Source organism: Toxorhynchites rutilus, chromosome 3 (assembly GCF_029784135.1).
Source record: "Toxorhynchites rutilus septentrionalis strain SRP chromosome 3, ASM2978413v1, whole genome shotgun sequence".
Classification (NCBI taxonomy): Eukaryota; Metazoa; Arthropoda; class Insecta; order Diptera; family Culicidae; genus Toxorhynchites; species Toxorhynchites rutilus.
Window position 1 is genome coordinate 89,075,798 of NC_073746.1, and position 22,829 is coordinate 89,098,626.

Sequence of the window (22,829 nt, forward strand, 5' to 3'; positions counted from 1 at the left end):
TGTGATAGGAAACGGCTCCCCACACTGTCAAACTTCCGCCCCCAAAGTTTCACTTCGATCTCACGACATTCCGTCGACTTAAATTGTACCAATAGCAACTGTAACAGTCCGGGCCATCCAAATTAAACTTTTGTCGCCGGAAAATACAGCATTTCTCCATTCCAGTTTCCATTCCATGTATTGCCGGGCGAAAATGAAATGGTTCTGCTTATGGGTGGCGGTCAGTTTCGGCTTCCCTTGAAGTTTCTTCCACATTATGTTTGGTGACTCGTTCAAGATGCGCGCAATATGCCTCTTCGTTACTGGAACAACCGATTCTGCGTTAATGTATGAGCAGGACTGCGTTTCTTGGTTGCTTCGTGTCTTATTCGACCTTAAAGACGCAAAGTAATTTTGGTGTTCCCATTTGTTGGTCGTTATATCCCATATTTCAGGCACTATTTAAAGAAATACCACTTTCTCAGATAGACCAATTTTTGTTACGATCGAGCGGTTAGAAAACTTTTGTTCACTGAATATCTTTATTATTTTCCGCCCCTCTTCCGTCAATAGAATATCTTTCGCCATTCCTTTAAATTCTACGTAGATCACTAATCTGTCCAACTTCTCACGTTGCACATCTAATATTTACCTTGTAAATTTAACATTCCCAAGTATGTTTTCAAAAAAGACAGATAAAGGCTTAGTTATTATGCGAAAACCTGATTTTTATGCCCTGCGGCTAAACGTATGTCTCGGGAAAAAACGACGTTTGAATGTTTATATCCACCGATGCCGCCTTGTGTATGTGATTGTGACGCGCGTCCTTTCAATAAAATTGACTTAAATATACTACCACTACAGCAAATAAGCATCCCGAAAAAAGAACATCCCTTGTTGTTTTGTAAATGTTTCAAGTTTATTTCCAACTGTGGCTTAACGAATGTCTATCACTGTATAAACTGATTCAGAGTTGAATGGAACAAAAATTCAGTAAGGAAACCTGTAGAAAGTATTAAGAATACATTACTTATAACATTGCTGATAAATATCAAGCATAATATCAAGGGAATGTACTGCCCAATAAAACGTTTGTTTATCACAATATTTCTTGATTTTTGTGTTGTGTTCGGACAATATTCATGAATTGGGGAAGCGTTAAATTAGTTACAAATAAAAACCTGGAGACAAACGACTACCAATCTGAATCCATAGAATCCAACTTAACATTATTATTTGAAAATGTGTAATGAACCCAGGAGATAATATTTTTTCCTATGATATAAAGTATTCCAACTACTTTTTTTTCTAAGAATTAATAAGAAGTCTAATTTTTTTTATTAAAATAAAAACAGAATGGAAAGGAAAAGTCCCAACTAAAATAGTGCGAACGCCCGAGCGGTCTTAGGCTTTTTCTTTCAATTTATTAACGGAAAACACGACCGTTCTTCACTGTGTCTAGATACTAACTGCTTTATTTTCTATCTTAGAAATTATATACAAGTTTTTCTTGCATCTATTACCTCTTTCGAATATAATGAACAGAACGAACTTACGATAAGCTCCCCACTATCGTAACACCAAAACATAAACAAAACCCTATCGTAAAACTAGACCTATGATTCACACGATCCACAAACAAGGATCGTCAAGAGAGATGTATTTATTTATTCGGGATCTACCCGATCCTATCATAAAATGTATTCTATGATTCACACGATCCGCACAAAGGATTGTGCGATAAAGATGTTTATTTTTCCTCGATCGGTCCCTATCACAAACATGGGTAAACAAATCCGTCTCTTGTTATGAGGTCGCTGCATCTCCCCCTACTCAATGAGTTTTAGGGGAAACTAGATGAGTTTTCCCTAAAATTGGTTCGAAAGGTTAGATTTTCATATCTACCTGCAAATAGTGTTATCAATCTTCTTTTTTTATAAATATATTACAATAGTTTGTTTTATATATGAATGTGTATAACTGTGTAAAAATATATTCTTATTTATTATAATATTTGTATACTTCATCTACAGTTTTCGTGTATATGTTATTATTATTATTTTTTTAATTTTGTCTACTTTTGTAATTACCTAGTTTCTTGTGCATCTTCTTGTAAATTTATTTTTGTTATTAACTGTAAATATAATTATTCATTATTTATGAAACGGTATTATTTATTTAATTATATTTATTTTTGTATACATTTGCGTGAACTCATATATAAATCATATATATATATTCTTTTTTCCAAATCTTCGTTGTTAGTGTCCATTCGCTGACTGATTGGTCATCTTCCGCTGTGACTTATCATTTGGTTCGTCTCTGGTACTAGGTATGGGTTGCCGCTTGCCTCCTCTTCACGTCGCGTTGTCTCGTCCATCCAATTCTCATCAATGTTACGTATTTCTGGGTCCCATTCCTGAACAACCTTTGGAACGGTCCATAAGTCCACCACGCCTTCCATCGTTGAAATGAAATTCAACGTTTACCTGGTTGAAGTGTTTGCAATTTCAGCAACCTTGGCTTTTCATTCATTTGGTGTCATCTCTTTTGAATCACCTTTCGTCACTATTTTAGTACAATCTTTAATTGAATCAGAGTTATTTCCTTTATCATTATCAATCTCCCGCCATATATAATCAGTTTTGAGATTGCTGTATTTTTTTTTCGTCAACGTTGAATGGCTCTGCCCAATTATGGAATCCACTTTCATCACAATTTCTACAGCTTCTTCTTCAGTTTTCTTAGTTACAGATTTGCTGATCTGATTCACTTTTTGCACGACTCTCGAATCGCTTCCTGTTTTCGCTCCGTCGTCCCACAGCACCCAACACCATTGACCTTCCGCATGACTCGTCGTCCTCTTCTTGTGACCATTCAGCTGGGATGCCGAATCGTTCTTCTTCCCTTCAGCGCTATGCTGAGTTTTGTCCTTGCCTCGCCTGGCCACGTCTCGCTCCTCGTCGGAAATCCATTTCCATGGTTCCAGAACCAGAACGGGAATCGAACCCGAACACCCGGCATGTTAGTTATGACGCTAACCACTCGGCCACAGGAGCACTATCTGATCATCTTACGATATATAATTATACAATTTTCTTGTTCATACATTGTTTTTTTTTTTAACTTTGTCAATTTTATTTTTTTTCGTATTTCTAACTTTTAAGCAAATTGTCAATAAAATTTAATACAGTTTTCAAAAGTGTTTAGCATATACATATTTCACTTTCATAATACTAACAATTTATCGATTACTTGCATCTCATTCATTAACTCATTGTTTTTTTCGTAATTTCTCTCTTTATCTTTTTTTTTCATATCCAGTTATTAAACTCTATTGAACATATATTTTTTTTGAAATTTTTTTTAATTCTTAACCTTCTTACCATTCCTCTGTTGACAGACAGGTATCTCTCTTCCTCTTCTTCACGGATGTAGAATGTCACTTCAGTCCCGGTTTTGAAAATAAACTGTGGATGCGGTCTCTCTCCCCTCTTTTTGTAGGTCCTAGGTGGGATCTGTGAAAATACTTAGATTGTTCTATTTAGTATAGGCAGGAAAAAATAAAATAAATTTTACACCAAAATATAGTAGATAACTTGTTATTGTAGATATTGTAGATAGCATATTACCTATTTTTCTTTATATATGAGAGGTTTACCTCTTTACTTTTATATTTTCGCTTGTATTACTCCTTTTTCATAATGGCACATTGTAAATACATTTCTTTTTCATCATTTGATATATTCGTTTACATTCCGGGGGCGCCTCCCTTGTCCATTTATTCTGTATTTTCTTATTCATTTCATACAATATACACAATAATGGTGTATTACGTTATTTTATATATATATTTTTTGTCATTAGATTTTTTTACGCCTTCCTGTTTCAAACCATGTTGTTCAGAATATATTATTTTCATATATCATTTCATATTATTTTCATCAATACAAATTGATATTTCTTAATTTTCGTTGTTTCGCTTCGTAGATTTACCTCTTCTTTTTATTTTATTTCATATATTACTTAATTCTCTTTTTCATCTTTATCTGTTCTATTGAAGATTGAAGATTCACTTTTGTCATTTTCTTTTAAATTCACACGCATAAAATAATCGATAATTACTTTTTCGATATATTAATAATATATTCCTTCTATTGTAACTCTCATTCATCTCATTCAAACAATTGTAATATTGCAAGATTTTCGTGCTTTTCGTTGTTCACTAGCGAACTGTTTGATATCGTTATTATTATTTTTAGAATGTTCCCCAATGATGGTCGTGGTCACGTACTTAGTATTTTTCTTAACTTCCAGATCGTTTTTATATAAATCAAACTTATTCATTAGACTCTTAATTTCCTGGTCTTTCGTGTTCATAGTCTGTTCGATGCATGGAGAAGATAACTGCAACATCTGTACGTTAGCTTTCCTCGCACATCGAATACAATCCCTTGTTCATCGAAATCGATGAACATGTCAAATGACAAGTCTGACGGAGGCCATACTAAACGTCATGGAGACCATAACGCTTCCGTTGAACTCAATATAAAAAAGGCCTTCGAGACGACTCATCCTGCTCCTTTACCTCTCTGACGGCTGAAGACGTCAGCCTTTGAATTATTTTGATTATTTTTTATAAAGTGAATTAGAAAGTAATGAAGTGAATTTACTTACCGGATAGTTATCGCGTAGTGCTACTATCTCCTACCATTGCCGCCTTGGTGTCCGCAGAAAGTGGAAAAAGGGTTACTTACCTGGTGACCACTCCGTTGTTCCCGCTTCGTTGTTCCCGCTCCGCTGCTCCCGCTCTGCTATCGCTATTGGTCCTTCGAGCCGGATATCCGTCGAACTCCGGTTATCCATCTATATCTGGTTTGGACATCATCGGTATCCTGGTCTGTGATTCGAACCACGTGTCTATACTGGTAAGGAACTACCACTTCGTCATCGCTTCTCGACTTCCTACTGGAACCTGGTCACTGTAGTCCATCGCTCTGCGGCTTCTCGTTACATCGCTTGAATTTTATACAATACAAGGCACTTACATTGCCTTTACAAGGTAATTATAATTCCAATCACCATAACCTTTCCCCCTCGGGCTACGCGGTCTTGTGCTTTGCAGATTACTATCGTCATCGTCGTCGTTTTTCGTCAGAATGTCCACCGAGCGTCGCATCAAGACCCTGAAAGCAAGGCAGAAGAGCCTTATCACATCGTTCGAACTCACCGTGCATTATGTAGAGGGATTTAAGGAAGACACCGATTGCCACGAAGTCCCCGTGAGGTTAGAACACCTCATAACGATTTGGAATGATTTTAACACAGTCCAAGGAGAGCTAGAGACGCTGGATGATAGTCACATTGAGGCTCATCTGAAGGACCGTATCGCCTTCGAGACCGCATACTTCAAAGCAAAAGGGTTCCTTCTATCGGTGAATAAAGTAGCATCTACGCCTCCGTCTCCGAGTACTCAATCCCATCTGCAAACCTTCTCTACGTCCCACGTGCGTCTGCCAGATATTAAACTACCTGTGTTTGATGGTGCCCTCGACCGCTGGCTTAATTTCCACGACCTGTTCATCTCTCTGGTTCATTCATCTCACGAGCTTTCAAACATACAAAAGTTTTATTATCTGCGTTCTTCGCTCACCGGGGAAGCTCTGAAACTGGTACAGACGATCGCGATTTCGGCCAACAACTACATGGTAGCTTGGAATCTCCTGCTAGACCACTATCAGAACACCACCAGGCTGAAACAATCGTACATAGACTCGCTCTTTGAATTTCCATCGATTAAACGGGAATCAGCGACTGAACTTCACTCTTTGGTAGAAAACTTCGAAGCCACCGTGAAAATACTCAAGAAACTCGGTGAGAAGACGGAATATTGGGATCTTATGCTCATTCGAATGTTGAGCATTCGACTCGACGCGACTACACGGAGAGATTGGGAAGAGTATTGCTCCACCAAGGACGTTGTCACGTTTCAGGATCTCACAGTCTTTATCCAGCGTCGCGTTACCGTTCTGCAAACGGTCGGTAAATCCCCGGAATCTTCAACAGCAAATCATACAAAGAAACCGGATTCGCGGCCAGTCGCCAGCCACGGAGCAGCCCAGACCAATGTTAGAAAGTGCTTAGTGTGCTCCGACAATCATCCATTGTACATGTGCGCTACGTTTTCCAAAATGTCACTCGACGATAAGGAAAAGGAGGTTCGCCGGCATCAGCTGTATAGGAACTGCCTGCGTAAGGGCCATCATGCAAGAGACTGTTCGTCTTCGAGAACATCCAGCCAGAGCTCTGCTCGACTCTGGCAGCGAATGCTCTTTCGTAACAGAATCGTTCTCTCAGCTGATCAAGGCACGGCGCCGAAAAGTTCATCTACCGATCTCCGGCATTGGCCAATCTGCTGCACGGGCGCGCAGCATAGTTTTTACCAACATTCGTTCAAGAGTTAGTGATTACAGTGCCTCTGTAGAACTTCTAGTCATGCCAAAGGTAACCATCGATTTGCCGTCATCATCTTTTGATGTGTCAACCTGGAAGATTCCTCCAAAAGTCCAGTTAGCGGATCCTGCTTTTTACAAAACCAGTCCCATCGATATCGTTCTGGGAGCTCAGCTATTTTTCGATCTTTTCAACACGAGCGACAGAATCGACCTCGGGCACAACCTTCCCGCCCTCGTCAGTTCAGTATTCGGATGGGTAGTCACTGGAAAAAGCGCACCCACTCAATCGTCATCTCCCATAGTGGCTAAGATCGCCACAGTCGCAGATTTACACCAGCTCGTGGAAAGATTTTGGTGTATTGAGGAAGACTCCAAGATGCCATGCCACTCTATTGAGGAAGCCGCATGTGAGGAGCATTTCCAGAAAACGGTCACTCGGAACACTGAAGGCCGTTATATCGTTCGCTTACCGGTGAAGGAAACAATTCTCAACAACCTAGGCGACAACCGTCGTACAGCCATTCGACGATTTCGACTGCTCGAAAGTAAGCTAACTGCCAACGAGAACCTGCAAGGGCAGTACTGTGCATTTATGGATGAGTATCTTGCACTGCATCATATGGAACGCATCCAGGACTACCATCTCCCCCTCGAACGAGTTTACCATCTCCCACATCATGCAATAATCAGGGAAGAAAGCACCACGACGAAAGTGCGCGTCGTCTTCGATGCCTCTTGCAGGACGACAAATGGACCATCGTTAAACGACGCCCTGATGGTTGGACCAATCCTACAACAGGATCTACGGGCGATACTAATGCGCTCACGTGTGCATCCCGTTATGATTGTTGCAGACGCCAAGCAAATGTACCGCCAAATTTTAGTTGATGCCCGCGACACATCCCTACAGCGTATTGTTTGGAGAAAAGTACCGGATGCCCCCTTGGAGACATTTGAACTCAATACCGTGACATACGGCACAGCCTGTGCCCCCTTTCTTGCCACACGGGTGTTGAAACAACTGGCAGATGACGAGCGAAATGGATTTCCCGAGGCTGCCGAGGTTCTGACTAACGACTTCTACGTCGACGATTTAATCTCCGGAGCAAATTCCATAGAAGAAACCGTCAACCTCCGGAAACAGTTGGACACACTACTAAGTAGGGGTGGATTCCAATTACGGAAGTGGGCATCCAACGAACCCAACGCAGTTGCTGATGTTCCCGCAGAGAATTTAGCTATGCAACCAACATTGGAATTTGATCGCGATCAGTGCCTCAAAACACTTGGTCTGCACTGGGAACCTCTAACGGACCGTCTACGGTACAAGGTTCAACTCCCAGAAGAACATAACGATGAACCACCTACGAAACGAACTGCTTTATCCTACATCGCTCGATTATTTGACCCGTTGGGGCTTGTGGGCCCAGTGGTAACAACTGCTAAACTGTTTATGCAGTCTCTTTGGATGCTTCAAGACAACGGTAAGCCCTGGGGTTGGGACAAGGAGCTCCCATTATCCCTTCACGAACGTTGGCGATCATATAAACATCAGCTGCCTCTGCTGAACGAACTACGTATTGATCGTCACATCTGCTGCCCAGCACCCAGGAATGTGCAATTGCATATATTTTTAGATGCATCTGAAAGAGCGTATGGCGCATGTGCGTACATTCGATCAACGAATCCAGACGGCAAGGTCAAAATTGCCTTACTCACATCCAGGTCGAAGGTCGCCCCGCTCAAACAGCAGAGCATTCCGCGACTTGAGCTGTGTGGAGCGCTTATAGCAGCAGAAATTCATCAGAAGGTAATCGTTGCTTTGCAACTTGAAATGCAGACTTTTTTCTGGGTCGATTCCACCACTGTACTCAGTTGGTTGAAATGTAATCCATCAACCTGGATGACCTTTGTGGCGAACAGAGTATCGAAGATACAATTGGCCACCGAGAACTGCAGCTGGAACCATGTTGTAGGTCAAGAAAACCCTGCGGATATTCTTTCTCGCGGAGCCACCGCTGAAGCACTTCTGGGTAGCACTTTGTGGTGGAGTGGGCCGGTTTGGTTACAAATGGAACCTGATCAGTGGCCAATCGAACAACACAGCACTCCCCAAACTTATACCACTCTTCGAGAAACTAGAAGGCTATCAACGCATGCTACGGATCACTTCCTACTGTAGGCGCTTTCTTCGAAACTGTCGCCGTGCAACCAGAAAAACATTCATCAAGAACGAATCATTCCTCCAAGCAGAAGAGATCAAGGCATCAGAAGGCATTCTCATCGCTCTAATACAGCAGCAAACTTTTCCGCTCGAGTGGGCACAACTAAGTGAGAAACGACCACTTTCCACCAAATCAAGACTCCGTTGGTTCAGCCCAGGAGCTTGGCGAGAAGGGTAGTCCACACCTGCGTCGCTTGCTTCAGAGCTCAACCAAAGAAACTGGAGCAGTTTATGGGCGATTTACCTCGAACTCGTGTAACAGCATCCCGGCCATTCGCAGTAACAGGAGTTGACTACTGGGGACCATTACCAGTTAACCGACGATCAGCAGCAAGGAAGGCTTATGTAGCAGTTTTTGTGTGCTTTTGCACTAAAGCTGTGCATATCGAATTAGTGGTGGATCTAACTACAGCAAAGTTTATGCAAGCATTCCGACGATTCACTTCCCGCCGAGGATTTTGTTCGGAAATATACAGCGACAACGGTCGTAACTTTGTTGGCGCCTCCAATGAACTGCGAAATTTCCTACGCAGCAGCAACTACAAACAAGCATTTGCCATCGAATGCACCAGCAACAACATCAAATGGCACTTTAATCCGCCGAAGGCCTCTCATTTTGGCGGTTTATGGGAATCTGCCATTTCATCAGCTCAGAAGCATCTTTTTCGAGTCCTGGGGCAACACAAGCTAGACTACGACGACATGGAGACGTTACTAATCCAAATCGAAGGTTGCCTCAACTCCAGACCCATCATTCCTATCAGCGACGATCCGTCTGACCTCCAGCCGCTCACACCGGGACACTTCCTACTTGGAACGCCCTTGAAAGCAGTTCCGGACGTGGATTTATCATCCATTCCGTTCAACCGACTCCACCGTTGGCAACAGGTTCAAAAAATCGTGCAGGACGTGTGGAAACGATGGAGCTCTGAGTACTTATCATCGCTGCAACCGCGCACAAAATGGCTAAAGCCTCCGGTTGTTATTGAAAAGGGTAGGCTGGTGATACTTCGTGACGAAAATTCTCCACCCACGCATTGGCCTACAGCACGAATCACGGATCTACACCCTGGAGCGGATGGGATCACACGGGTACTGACAGTGCAAACTTCAGACGGGCAGTACAAGAGACCCGTTTCTAAAATTTGCCTGCTTCCTTTGCCATCAACTGCGACTACGACAGCAGGAGATTTTCCAGAATGTTCGGAAACTGATCCAACAACATCCAGCAGTACGACCGTCGAGACAAACCTGCAATAACATTACACCAGACATATATTATGCCTGGATCAGCCATCATCAATTGCTTTTCGGATGACGTATGACTATCAACACCCGCAGCGTGAAATCGACTACGTTACCAACTACTACGAGGCAACCAACCAGCGTTCTTATGTCTACGAATACCGTCAGAAAGCGCGTTTCTGAAGGGGCCAGCATATTCGATGCCTGGAGAAGATAACTGCAACATCTGTACGTTAGCTTTCCTCGCACCTTGTTCATCGAAATCGATGAACATGTCAAATGACAAGTCTGACGGAGGCCATACTAAACGTCATGGAGACCATAACGCTTCCGTTGAACTCAATATAAAAAAGGCCTTCGAGACGATTCATCCTGCTCCTTTACCTCTCTGACGGCTGAAGACGTCAGCCTTTGAATTATTTTGATTATTTTTAATAAAGTGAATTAGAAAGTAATGAAGTGAATTTACTTACCGGATAGTTATCGCGTAGTGCTACTATCTCCTACCATTGCCGCCTTGGTGTCCGCAGAAAGTGGAAAAAGGGTTACTTACCTGGTGACCACTCCGTTGTTCCCGCTTCGTTGTTCCCGCTCCGCTGCTCCCGCTCTGCTATCGCTATAGTCGATTTATTTTGATTTAATTCTGCCCTCAATGTGTCGATTTTTATTTCTTTATTGTTAGTAGAAATGATCAGCTCTGTTTTTTCATCTTTCAAAATGTTCATTTCTGTTTCTAAGTGTTTGATTAATGTGTTCAGTTCATGATTCCTTTTCATCCATTTATCCAGTTGCATATTCCCTTCCTTGATTCTCCTTTTCTCTTGATTAAAGACGAGCTCATTTTCCTGGAGCATTGTCCTCAATTTCAGGACCTCTTTAGACGTTTCCCTGTTTGTTTCTTTTAAACGGGAGTTTTTTTCCGCTAGCTGTAATTTTACACACTCCGAATCTCGCAGTTTTGTTTCGTATTGCTCAAAACTGGTTTTCCATTTGTGGATGTTTTCCCTGTCTGCCTTCTTCGACTCGGTGTGCTGCTTTTTCAGGCGCTCTATTTTCTTCTCTAACAATTGTTTTTCGTTCTTGATATTTAAATGTGAATTTTTCAGAACTTTGAACCTTTTTTCCAGTCGACCGATCTCTTGAAAACTATTGTCAACTTTTACTTTCAAATTATTTTTCTCGCGAATTTCTCGCTCCAAGGTTGTGTCCAATTTATGATTAAATTGTTTCAGCTCTTCAAAATTATTTAGCTTATTCAATAATTGACATTTCTCCTCTTGAAGATTTTGTATATCCACCTTCATCTGGTGCTTCTCATTTTCAAGCTCTAAAATTCTTCGTTCAAATACGATGAATTTAGATTCCAGTTTATTATTAAGTTCGTTGCAAGTTTCAACCGAGCTTATGAGATTATTCAATCTGCCGCCAGTTTGTTCTGCTAAAGCAAGTTTGCTTTTCCATTCGGCAACATCTTTTGAAATGTTATTTTTGATACTAAAAAGTCGTTCTTTCAATTTCCGTGTGAACCGGTTGTATGATGATACGAAATCCATTTTGAATACTTAAACAGTAAAATGATTCAAAATTATCATGTGATAAATGCCTCCAATCATATATTTTCCTTCTTCTAAAATCTTGAAGATTTTAATCTATTTTCACAAAAAAAAAAACATTACTGAGACAAATTCACAGAATTAAAATTTCTGTTCATCTTTATTGACTTTTCCCAAATATCAAGTGAGATGATCAATTGATGTTTTTTTTATTCGATTTCAAACTTCATTTCTACCATAATTTGTACCAAAAATCTTTCATGACACTTTCCATCTTCATATTAAAATACTCTCATTCACAGATGAACAATTCAGCAAAATTACGTTTCTCTGCATTGAAACATTTATACATTAAGGAAAGTTTAATGAAACTCCTTATCTAAATTTGGATATTATTTAAGAAAATCACCTGGCATTATTTTTCCGGTTTCGTATTAAAAGTATCAGTAGGGAATAAAAACATTCACTAGTTATTTACGCCCTTACTTGTTATTCACCGTTCCTTCCTTCAACAATTTTTACTTCCCTTGTACTATTTATTTTCTTCCGTGTCACATGGAGACACAATTATGAAGTCAATATTTCCAAGTGGGTGCAAAGTGAAACTATATTCATAAGGGTGTATTGAAAGAAATACTTGATTTTCTTTATAAAGCGTAAAGCGCTTTATTCTATTATATAGAACATAAAAAAAACTAAAATGAAAAAACAGCGTAATCTCGGCTCGAGAAGAGTTATACGAGCATAATATAATAAGGATATTAGGAGAGTGAAAAAATCGAATACTTACCATATTGTGAATATTCCGGAGAACCACATAGTGCTTTAAAAAACGTAAAGCTCTTCTAATTTTCCACGTGGTTCAATTTCCTATTCCCGCTACATGATTTCCTTTTTAATAATCACTTCTTTGCGGCGTACTATTTTGCCATGTACTTATTATTTAGTTTATTTCACTTGACTTGACAAGGACAAAAAAAAATCTCCACACACTTTCCGTTGTAATACACTTCGCTCAGAACTTGCACTCTTACACACTATGTTAAGTCATTTATTTCACTTAATAATTAATAACTAACGCGTTCGCGAACCGCTGTCACCACATGCGAATGCCCGAGCGGTCTTAGGCTTTTTTTTTTCAATTTATTAACGGAAAACACGACCGTTCTTCACTGTGTCTAGACACGAACTGCTTTATTTTCTATCTTAGAAATTATATACAAGTTTTTCTTGCATCTATTACCTCTTTCGAATATAATGAACAGAACGAACTTACGATAAGCTCCCCGCTATCGTAACACCAAAACATAAACAAAACCCTATCGTAAAACTAGACCTATGATTCACACGATCCACAAACAAGGATCGTCAAGAGAGATGTATTTATTTATTCGGGATCTACCCGATCCTATCATAAAATGTATTCTATGATTCACACGATCCGCACAAAGGATTGTGCGATAAAGATATGTTTATTTTTCCTCGATCGGTCCCTATCACAAACATGGGTATACAAATCCGTCTCTTGTTATCAGGTCGCTTCAATAGGTTATATGAAATCGAAGAATAGTACTTTGTATAGCCGACATCACATGGAGAAGTTATTAAAATAAGTCGGAGAAAATCGGGACTGAATCAGCAATCGGAGTACAGAATACAGAATGTGGAATTAAGCTCTTCGTAAAGCCATATTTCGTTCACTTCACACGTAACATGATTATATTTTCAACTGTTACACTTCGCTTCACGTTTTCACCTTTTCACCACCTTAGCATCAATCTTGAAGCACACGGCAATCCCTGTGTCGGAGCGCAGCTGGAACTCGATGTTTGCCTTCACACCGGTGATTGGAGAACTCACAGGAACCTCGCCGGCAGCCTTGACGAGTTGTTGCGCACCAAGCGGACACCGGGTGTTGGTCAGTTTTTTACAGCCATCGCGATGCTCTTCCGCCATTTTGTACTTGACGACAGTGTTGAACCACCCGACTCGTGGAATGACCGAGGCGGTGAGAGTTCGGGTCGGGGTTGCTGTAATTCAGAATAACAAATTCAGTATGTTAAACTTATCACCAAATCGGGCAATCAAACCACTTACGATTGATGAATTCAGCCTGAAATCGCAAATTTCGTCCATTGACAACAGTGCAGGGAGTATTCTTGCATCCTTCGATAACCAGCTTAGTGGGAAGAGCTCCTGATTTGCACTTTTTCAATTTAAGGTCGCCCAATGCGGCCGGGGTGAGCATGCAGACGATAGCGATCAGTGCTACGGTCTTCATGACTGTTCGTAGATTTATCGGACCTTTCAAGTGGTGAACACAGGTTCAGTCTCTCGTCAAGAAGAATCAGACAGCTACTGACCGTAGCATCTCTTCAGAAAACACCTTTTATGTCATCCCGATTGCACATTGAGTATTTTTAACCCTGGAATGATACCTGATTCAGTGGCGTGCGAGATATATCGTTCTTCTCAGGTAGTATTTCAGGGTTAAACTATTTTCCTTAGGCGGCAATATCAATCGAGTCTTATACCATTGAAGTGGAGAGCTTTGAACATATTTACCCAACATAGTCTTTGAATAGAATGTTTATTCGATACAGGGGTTATTTGATCATCATTGACTTTTCAAGAACGAATCAAACATAGAGCACTTCTTTTCTGAATTACGGGCTATTGTCCCGACTCTCTTCGATTTTTTGAAACATCATGCATCAGATGTCAAATCTAGAACAACAACATTCGTTATTTCGTTATTGACCATTTTTCAAAAAAATCATGGCTTGAAATTCAGCTGTCTGATTGAAGTGTGGCGTGCGACGAAGTAAAAATAGACTCGACAAAAAAAATAGAGAAACAACTAAGTCAGAAATTTTAAGTTATTTTTTAAATGCTGTAGCTTTGTGAAAAATCAACGCATATCGATGAGATGTGCATCATTTTGAAGCTACAACTTTCAGGTATTAGAATATTTTACGTACATATTTTTAGCTTGGTGAATGTAAATGTAGTGGACAACAATATCGGGAAGAAATGAAAAATAGATTTTTCTTTGTTTTTTCAAGAATATTCTGGACGTCATAATCCAATTAACAACCATCGCACCGAAAATCAAAAGGCAGTTTTGAAAACTTAAATAAATTCTGCACAAATATAATTTGTTACTTTGACAATAAAAAATTCAATGTTAAATGCATCGATTTCAAAAAAGTGCCAAAAACAGGATTTTTATAGTGCTTTACAAAATCCACTGTAATTCTGCAAATATCGCAGAAAGTTCCATTATTTTCAGACAAATTTTTAGCCCAGTGTATTCCCTAAACATCTGTTTCATATTGATACGTTCAGTCGTTTTTCCTAGCCGACTTTTCAAAGTTTGGAGTAAATTAGAGGAGCATTTAATCGCAAATCGTATCAGAAGTACAAAATCCTACGCGACTCTCAGAATGAACGATTCGTAACTTTCGTCTTTATAAGTTTGTGAGTAAAGAGTGCGTGTATGTGTGGAAATGCGTATGAAAATGTGTGAGTATCATCTTACCATAAAAACAAAAGTTACGAATCGTTCGTTTTAAGAGACCCGCAGGATGTTGTACTACTGATACGATTTGCGATTAAATGTTCTCTCAATTTTCTCCAAACTTTGAAAAATCGGCTGAAATCGATGGAAAAAAATTAATTTTGTTTTCATCAAAATCTTGAAAAAAACAATGAAAAATCGATTTTTCATTTCTTCGCGATATTGTTGCCCACTACATTTACACACACCAAGTTAAAAATATTTTCCTCTTGTTACCGGATCAAGGGAATTCCGCATATAGTTCAAAGCACAATCAGTATTTACATTTGATTTTTCTCTAAACAAACATTGATGATGGCCAAAAACTATAATATTCAATTCACGTTGATATTAGTAATCATTCCATTACATACTTTCAAGTTTAAGGAATTTGGGTTCAACTTCCGTTTGAATATAATAAATCCTATGTTTTTCATTCCCCATTAAGGATATTGGCTGTAAACGTCTAGCATAGCTTGAAAACTTAAATTTCCAGGATTTTTAACTTCACAATACTTATTTCATCAGATAATCGTGCACCGGATCTTTACATGTCGGGAGGCGATCTGGCGTAGTGGTAACATCCATACCTCTCACGCTGAGATCACGAGTTCAATTCTCACTCCCGACATTCTTCCAAAAATGGAAGTAAAAGTGACGAACCAGCCAAAAGTGCTGAAAATCACTATAATACAGATAATATATAATTTATAATAATTTTCCCTTCGCGATCTTTATAATCCAGAACACAATTTAAATCATCTGAGAGGAAGTTGCATAATGTTCTCGGATTGTTGAAACGTGCAGCGTTGAATTCGTAAACATTGCATCTCATGGCAGCACTGTTTTGTGAACTAGAGTGATAGTACACATTAACTAAAGGGTGTGTCACATCAAATTGCATCACGGAAAAAACGCTGTAGAAATTTAATTTTTAGGAATTATATCTTCAGCATTCGCTTATAATCAGATAAGAGTGTATAGATCACGTTGACCATGCTTCACTGTCAATTTTTCGTAAATTTGGAAAAATGTCGTCGAACGAAAAAGAGCGTCGTGAATTAATCCTGTGCACTCATTTCGAGAATCCGGAGTTGTTACATCGGGACATCGGTAAGATGCTGGGAATCGTCCAATCCACGGTCAGCAGAGTACTAAAACGATACTTCGAGAACCTAACCAACGATTGGAAGGTGAAGAACGGCAAAAATGGATGCTCCGTCAGTGAAAAAGATCACAAGCGCGTAGTTAAGCAGTTTAGACGTGATCCGAGAAGTTCGGTCCGGGATGTCGCCAATAAGCTGAATTTGTCAAGTTCATTCGTCCAGTGGACCAAGCAGCGGAAGGGCCTGCGTACATACAAGGTTCCGAAGGCTCCTAACCGCGACGAAAGGCAAAACATGGTGGGGAAGACGCGAGCCCGGAAGCTGTACACCGAAATTCTGACGAAGCCGCATTGCCTGGTAATGGACGACGAAACCTACGTCAAAGCGGACTTTCGTCAGCTGCCGGGCCTGTTGTTCTTCTCCGCAGAGGACAAATTCAGCGTTCCGGAGGAGATTCGCAAACAGAAACTATCCAAGTTTGCCAAAAAGTACATGGTGTGGCAAGCGATCTGCTCTTGCGGAAAGCGGAGCGCCCCCTTCGTGATGACCGGCACGGTAAACGGGCAGGTTTACCTTAAGGAGTGCCTACAGAAGCGCTTACTACCACTATTGAAGCAGCACGAGGGCCCGACCATCTTCTGGCCGGATCTCGCTTCGTGCCACTATTCAAAGGACGTGTTGGAGTGGTACGAAGCCAACGGGGTCACCTTCGATCCAAAGGAAATGAACCCGCCCAATTATGAAGTCATTTCAATCATTTCAATCATTTCAAAGTGTAAAATTCGAATTGTCAAAAACAATCATTTCAGGTTTGGCAGATTTAGCTGGATGCAAAAAATGCGGATGAGTTTGGGTGTATCTGAAAAAAATACCACTCAACATAGATTACAGATTAGGTTATCAAGTATAAAAAACTAAAGCTCCCTCTACTGCCGTAATCTTGCAAAGTGACCCAAGCGCCAAAATTAACATTTTACTTTTTATGTTATAGATCGATGAAGAATACCAAATTCTTCCAAACGACTGCAAAGTTTAACAGAAATGTGAAAAAATTACCCCGTAAAAGCATGAAAACGGAGTGGCGTAAACGCCATTTCCACGGTGATGTGGCGCAAGCGCCACTTCCCTTATGATGTGACGAAATATGATTGTGATGCGATCTGATTATTGATCTGTTCTGCCAAATATTTTAATAAAAAACAGTCGATCCTCATGCAGTGAACATGTATAATACCGATTTTGTTTTAGAACTACAAATCATGTACTATATTTAAATTCATAGAATCAATCTCATCTTAAAAGAAAAGTCACAGGAGGGTTGTGTCCGAGACACGACCGCATAATTGACGTAGGATTCCGTTAGGTTATCTGTTGTTTTTGGATAATTACATCGTTAAACTCTTTTATAATGATTAGGTGGACCTGAAAAGGGCCGTTTTGTTTGGTTGTTGGGTATTTGTTCATTCCACCAGTGTTTAACGGGTGATGATGACAGAAGGATGATAAAGAGTCGTTGGATGGTGCGTATCAGATAAAGGATACCGAAGTGGAACGAGATATTATGAGAACCACCCTCTATAATCCTAGACGAGAAGCCTCTAGTGATATGTATTGATGAAATAAAGAAAAAAAATTCACCAATTTAATATAAGATAATTATTAATACCGAACACAATTATCAATTTTTCTTATCAGTAAAAACATGTTACTTTAATATAGCGAAAATATATTTGAAATGGGAAAGGTAATTTTCTTTTATAATTTTTACTTTCTTCTTCTTCTTCAATGGCACTAACGTTCCTAGAGGAACTTCGCCGTCTCAACGTAGTATTACTTGCGTCATTTTTATTAGTACTTAGTTGAGATTTCTATACCAAATATCACGCCTTGCAATGCATTCTGAGTGGCAAGCTCTATAGAATACGCGTGATCATAGTGCAAGTCGGAGGAAATTTCTTTGACGAAAAATTGCCCCGACCAGAACGGGAATCGAACCCGAACACCCGGCATGTTAGTTATGACGCTAACCACTCGGCCACGGGAGCACATAATTTTTACTTTCTGATTGTTTATTCAACCAAATGCGAATTTTGATTGGACTAACAATACCTAATACTATATGTACACCTAATACTATATGTACCATATGTAATGAGACTCTATGTTGTACGGGAAAGGGTTAACACAACGGCTATAGTATACAATTTTACACCTACCATTGTGCTAAATTTTTCAAAATACACGATCGGACATTGATATGGAGTTTCACGAAGCAACCAACATTAAAGTTCCAAATTTAAATTTTATTTGCTAGAATTATTCGTATCACTCTTCTTACTTGCAATATAAAAATGTCCCCGACTTTCATGTATTTTCAATGCCGATTTCCATCAGGCAGCTTGGTTTTGATGTCTTTGTTAGGGAACCGCCGCATGTGTCGTCAAGTTCGACCAATCAGAAGTGGGTATTTCCGTTAGGATAGGGGTTGAGATTTTTCAATTGTTTGATAGTTAGTTGAATGATATATATTATTTTATTCAATATAAAAAAATTGTTATGGAGTGCCGAAATCGATTGACGCAAAAACTTCATCAATCCATCATGAAATGACTGAACAATAAGCGTTTGAAATTGGACAATTTTCGCGATGTGCTCGATTCTCGATTTTCAATTTATACCCCAATATGTTCCCGAAAGACGTAATCCTACGCCAAAAAAATATTGCTGTGTATTGAAGTGTATTGCTGTTCTCACATATTGAACATAACGATTATGACTAAGTAGTTAAAACCCATCAATTTAATTGCTGATTACAAGGATTTTCCAATAGTGTCTTTTATCTTCAAGAATCAAGGGACAAAGATTCTTGGCGATGTTTATTTACCTCACCTTCACAATTTTTCTTTCGGATGAACTGAAGCTGAGTATTGATTGGAGGGTAAATATCGGATTTGGTGAACAGCTACACTCATCTAAATTCTCCATCGGATCGCATCTTATAGCAGAAGTCAAAACATCCTCGCGTAAACTGAATTTGTTTTATATCCGATAATTTCAGACGGCATTATCTTATTTAACACGGATGTTTTCAATTTCATTTTGGATTGGAAAAAAAACGGTGCTGTCCATAATTGTTACAATCGGGTTCTCAACTACGTTAGCTACAAAGTCAGAAAATGTTTAGAACATTTCTCCCTGATGCTTCCTCGTGCTCCGCTCAACGGCGGCATTTCGAAGAAAATAATTGGAAACAGATTCTAGCACTCTTTGATGTCGATCGTCAGAATCGGTCCAGTAGTTCTAGAGTTATGAATTTTTGAATAAAGGCATTTTTGTAAAAAGTGGAAAATAATGATTTTTCGGGCTACCTTAAAACGGTACACTAATGAGAAATGAAAAAAAAACAGGTCTAATATTTAATCTTTTATATATAATGACTTTTTCTAAAAATTTTTAACTTTTGAACGACTGGACCCATTCAGATAATTGACACATTAAATTGAAGCCAATTAGCTAGTCTTTGGGTTTTGTGTTCGTAGTCATTGATTGTATTTGGTTTTCATAGATTTCTTGGTCTTGGGACCAAGAACGCTATATTTTTTATAGTTTTTTCTTGAAAGCTGAGGTTTTTTTCACATGACGTACTCAAAAATCAAAGATGTGTTTGTTTTTCGTTTTCAAACTATGATTTTCTCAAAGTTAACCGATGGCCCGAAAAATCATTTTTTTCTCCTGTTTTTTTCGAAAATGACTTTTTTTCAAAAAATTTTCAAACTTTTGAGATACTGGGCCCATTCTGATAATCGACACATAAAATTAAAGTCAATGAGCTAGTCTTTATTGGAAAAATATTTTCAAAATTGGATTCTAGTCGCATAGATCTAGTCTAGTCGCAAGGAACTAAGACTGAAAACAAGTTAACTTTGAAAAATCATAATTCAAGAAAAAAGAATTAACATAACATATCCTCTCGGATTTTTGGATATGTTATGTAAAAAATTGTCAGCTTAATACAATCAATAATCACGAAAACAAAATCCTATTTTCCTCGCAAGTGACGAATTTCATGCCAACTCGTCTTAGGAAAAAAAAAAACTATTTGTTTACTTTTTTTTATCTGTTTTATAGTGACTTTCAACTCATTTGGATGGTTCAACTTTGTTTACTTTATTTTTCAATCATTTTAATCATTTTCAATCAAACACAAAAATATATAATTTCAAAACTATGATAACTACAAAATGCTGGGTAAATAATGGAATGTAGAAAATTGTTTAAATTTTCATAAAAAAATGCAAAAAAAAAATTAAAAATCGCTAAAGAACATTATTATAAAAAATTTAACTCATTTTTCTCAAAAACGTGTTTTTTAAATTCTCAAAAAGATTGTATGAGTAGCCTGTTTAATTTCCAACAATTCCTCCATACATCGGGAGATGGTCACAGGGAGAAAGTTTTTCTGTGAACTTTTGTCGAAGACGTCAACTTTCTATCTTTTATAGTTTCTGGAATATAAGGCATATTTTTGTTTTGACGTTTTCGAGAAAAATGAATTTTAATTTCCAAAATATTTTTTTCCAATGTTTTGTTTTCAATTTTTTTTTAACATTTTTTAATGAAAACCTAAACAATTTCCTACATTTTATTCTTTAACCAATATTTTGTAGATCCTCAAATTTGTAAATTAAGATTTTTCGGTGAAAATTTAAAAAAAAAACTCTATATATATATAAAAAAAAAATCCCACAAAAATCTATCAGACCTACACAATTTGAATCAAAGAATGAAATGTAGGAAATTATTCAACTTTTTCTGAAAAAATATCAAATAAATTTGAAAAAAAAATATTTTGAAAATTAAAATTCGTTTTTCTACAAAATATGTTCTTTATAGAATCCTGAAAAAAATATTATGTATAGCCCATACAATTTCCAACAAGTCACCCATGCATCGGAAGATGGGCACTTTTACAGGGAAAAAGTTTTTCAAACAACAACTTTTTCATATTTTTCTTCGAAAAATTACTAATAATGTATAATTTGTAACATTGGTTTGAATAAATTATCGCGATTCACATGCTCTGCTATCATTTTATATTTATAAACCTCGTCAAGAGCGTGTCAACCGCGAGAATTGGGCCTCTTGGGCAATTTTTCGATTTTCAGACAACTTAAATTTTGAGATCTGCGAAAGTCCGAATGAGCTAATATTTTGCACAGGTTATTTTATCGTGCAAATCGACATTTCGCAGGAAGTCCCGTATGAAAAACCGATATGGCAATTTTCATTGGCACCCTCAACCATACGTTTTGCCTCGTATTTCGAGATGACAGTAGATCTCGACGTTTCATGCATTTTTATGACATTTGGCAGCAACATTCTTTTTAAAAACCACGATTTCCTTCATTCCCCCCTTGGGCGATTTTTCGAAAAAGCTGTTGCACAGCCGTTAATGAAGTCCGATTGAGCTGATATTTTGCAAAGGGTAGTTTTTCGTGGGAATCAACATTTTTAGTCAAGTTCCCTTTCAAAATTCGAGATGGCCAATTTCGTTGGCACTCTAATGAACGTATAACCAATTCTCAATTATTTCTCGCTTACTTTCGACTTCTTCTCCTTCCTGATTTGTTTTATTGAGGCTTTGTATCTAAATGTCCCAAAACGTTCATTGACGGGGGTGTTTGGGTGATGATGATATATTATCGAAAGCCTTTAATTTTTTTTTCGAGTTATTCGCCTATAGCCTTGCCTTGAAAAAGGACAATTTGAAAATCTTATTGCTGACTCACGATCTTGAGAATCCCATTTTGCTTTCTCGAATTAAGTGTTAGCGAAACACATTCTGGCGGACTTGCATGTATCGTTAGTGACGATTTCGTCAGGCTTCTGGATTTAGCAGTCCGTTCTAGGGAAACACATTTTGGTCTGCATATATGCATACAGAAATGCCCTCGGCTTGCATGATTTTGCAATGCCGATTTTCCCCAGGCTTCAGGCTGTACGGGATTGCTTTTGTGCCTGCCATTCCGTAGAGATTATTAAAACAAGTACTGAAATGTATTCTTAATGTAGCTGTTTTCTTTGATGATATTTATTTAACGGGTCAAAAGAATCCAACTACAGAGATCAGAGATCAGAGATCAGTATTGAAAGGTCTAAGCTCATCAGTATCATCATAAATCTCAGAATAAATGTTGCATTCTTAGCGTTGACGTACATGTTCCTAGTTTCCAGGTGGGTTGCCGTAGTAAAATTTGGTCTAAAAAATTATTTCATCTTTTTTCACATTTTTTAAAACTTAAAAAAATATCTGTATTTTTTCTATTACAAAGGCCTGAAAAACAATAAAGTTTATTTGTCTCTTGTCTTGATTGATTGATTATCTAAAGCAATGGGGGTATCGGTTTTCGGGTTTCGACCAATTCCTCCTCAATATTCAACACATTGAGCGCTTCCAGAAGTTTCTTATTACAGTCCCAAAGAGGATGACTGGAACAATTATTAGGGATCTCAGCTAGCCCCCACAGATCCTTGAGTTCCACAGCCAATGATCGTTACTTGAAAATTTTTTGCGACCGTGGGTCTCCTCCAGATTTTGGTTCGGTGGAATTGCGGCATTGTTGATGGTGACTTGTTAGTCTCTCTTGTCGTATATCGTAATATCCGGAGGGTTGTGGTGGATCGAGAGGTCGGTCAGTGCGATCACAG

The 22,829-nt window shown here is 38.6% G+C and overlaps 2 protein-coding genes across 2 annotated transcripts; both read right to left on the reverse strand.

Moving 5' to 3' along the window:
- Window positions 1-1,424: 1,424 nt before the first annotated feature.
- LOC129779196 (uncharacterized) lies at window positions 1,425-12,979 on the reverse strand. The gene is made up of 2 exons (XM_055786506.1): window positions 10,377-12,979; window positions 1,425-5,165 (listed from the first exon to the last, which is right to left on the reverse strand). The coding sequence occupies exon 1, from the start codon at window positions 11,454-11,456 to the stop codon at window positions 10,449-10,451; it is 1,008 nt and encodes a 335-aa protein (XP_055642481.1). The 5' UTR covers window positions 11,457-12,979; the 3' UTR covers window positions 1,425-5,165; window positions 10,377-10,448.
- Window positions 12,980-13,147: 168 nt separating this feature from the next.
- On the reverse strand, window positions 13,148-13,850 carry LOC129779197 (uncharacterized). The gene is made up of 2 exons (XM_055786507.1): window positions 13,554-13,850; window positions 13,148-13,486 (listed from the first exon to the last, which is right to left on the reverse strand). The coding sequence occupies exons 1-2, from the start codon at window positions 13,735-13,737 to the stop codon at window positions 13,209-13,211; spliced, it is 462 nt and encodes a 153-aa protein (XP_055642482.1). The 5' UTR covers window positions 13,738-13,850; the 3' UTR covers window positions 13,148-13,208.
- Between the last annotated feature and the right edge of the window lie 8,979 nt (window positions 13,851-22,829).

Excerpts from the sequence above, each read along its gene's own strand:
- LOC129779197 (XM_055786507.1), bottom strand. The coding sequence starts at position 13,737 with ATGAAGACCGTAGCACTGATCGCTATCGTCTGCATGCTCACCCCGGCC. Across the intron at positions 13,487-13,553 it reads TCAGGCTGAATTCATCAATC|CAACCCCGACCCGAACTCTC; the intron begins GTAAGTGGTTTG and ends TCTGAATTACAG.
- LOC129779196 (XM_055786506.1), bottom strand. The coding sequence starts at position 11,456 with ATGGATTTCGTATCATCATACAACCGGTTCACACGGAAATTGAAAGAA.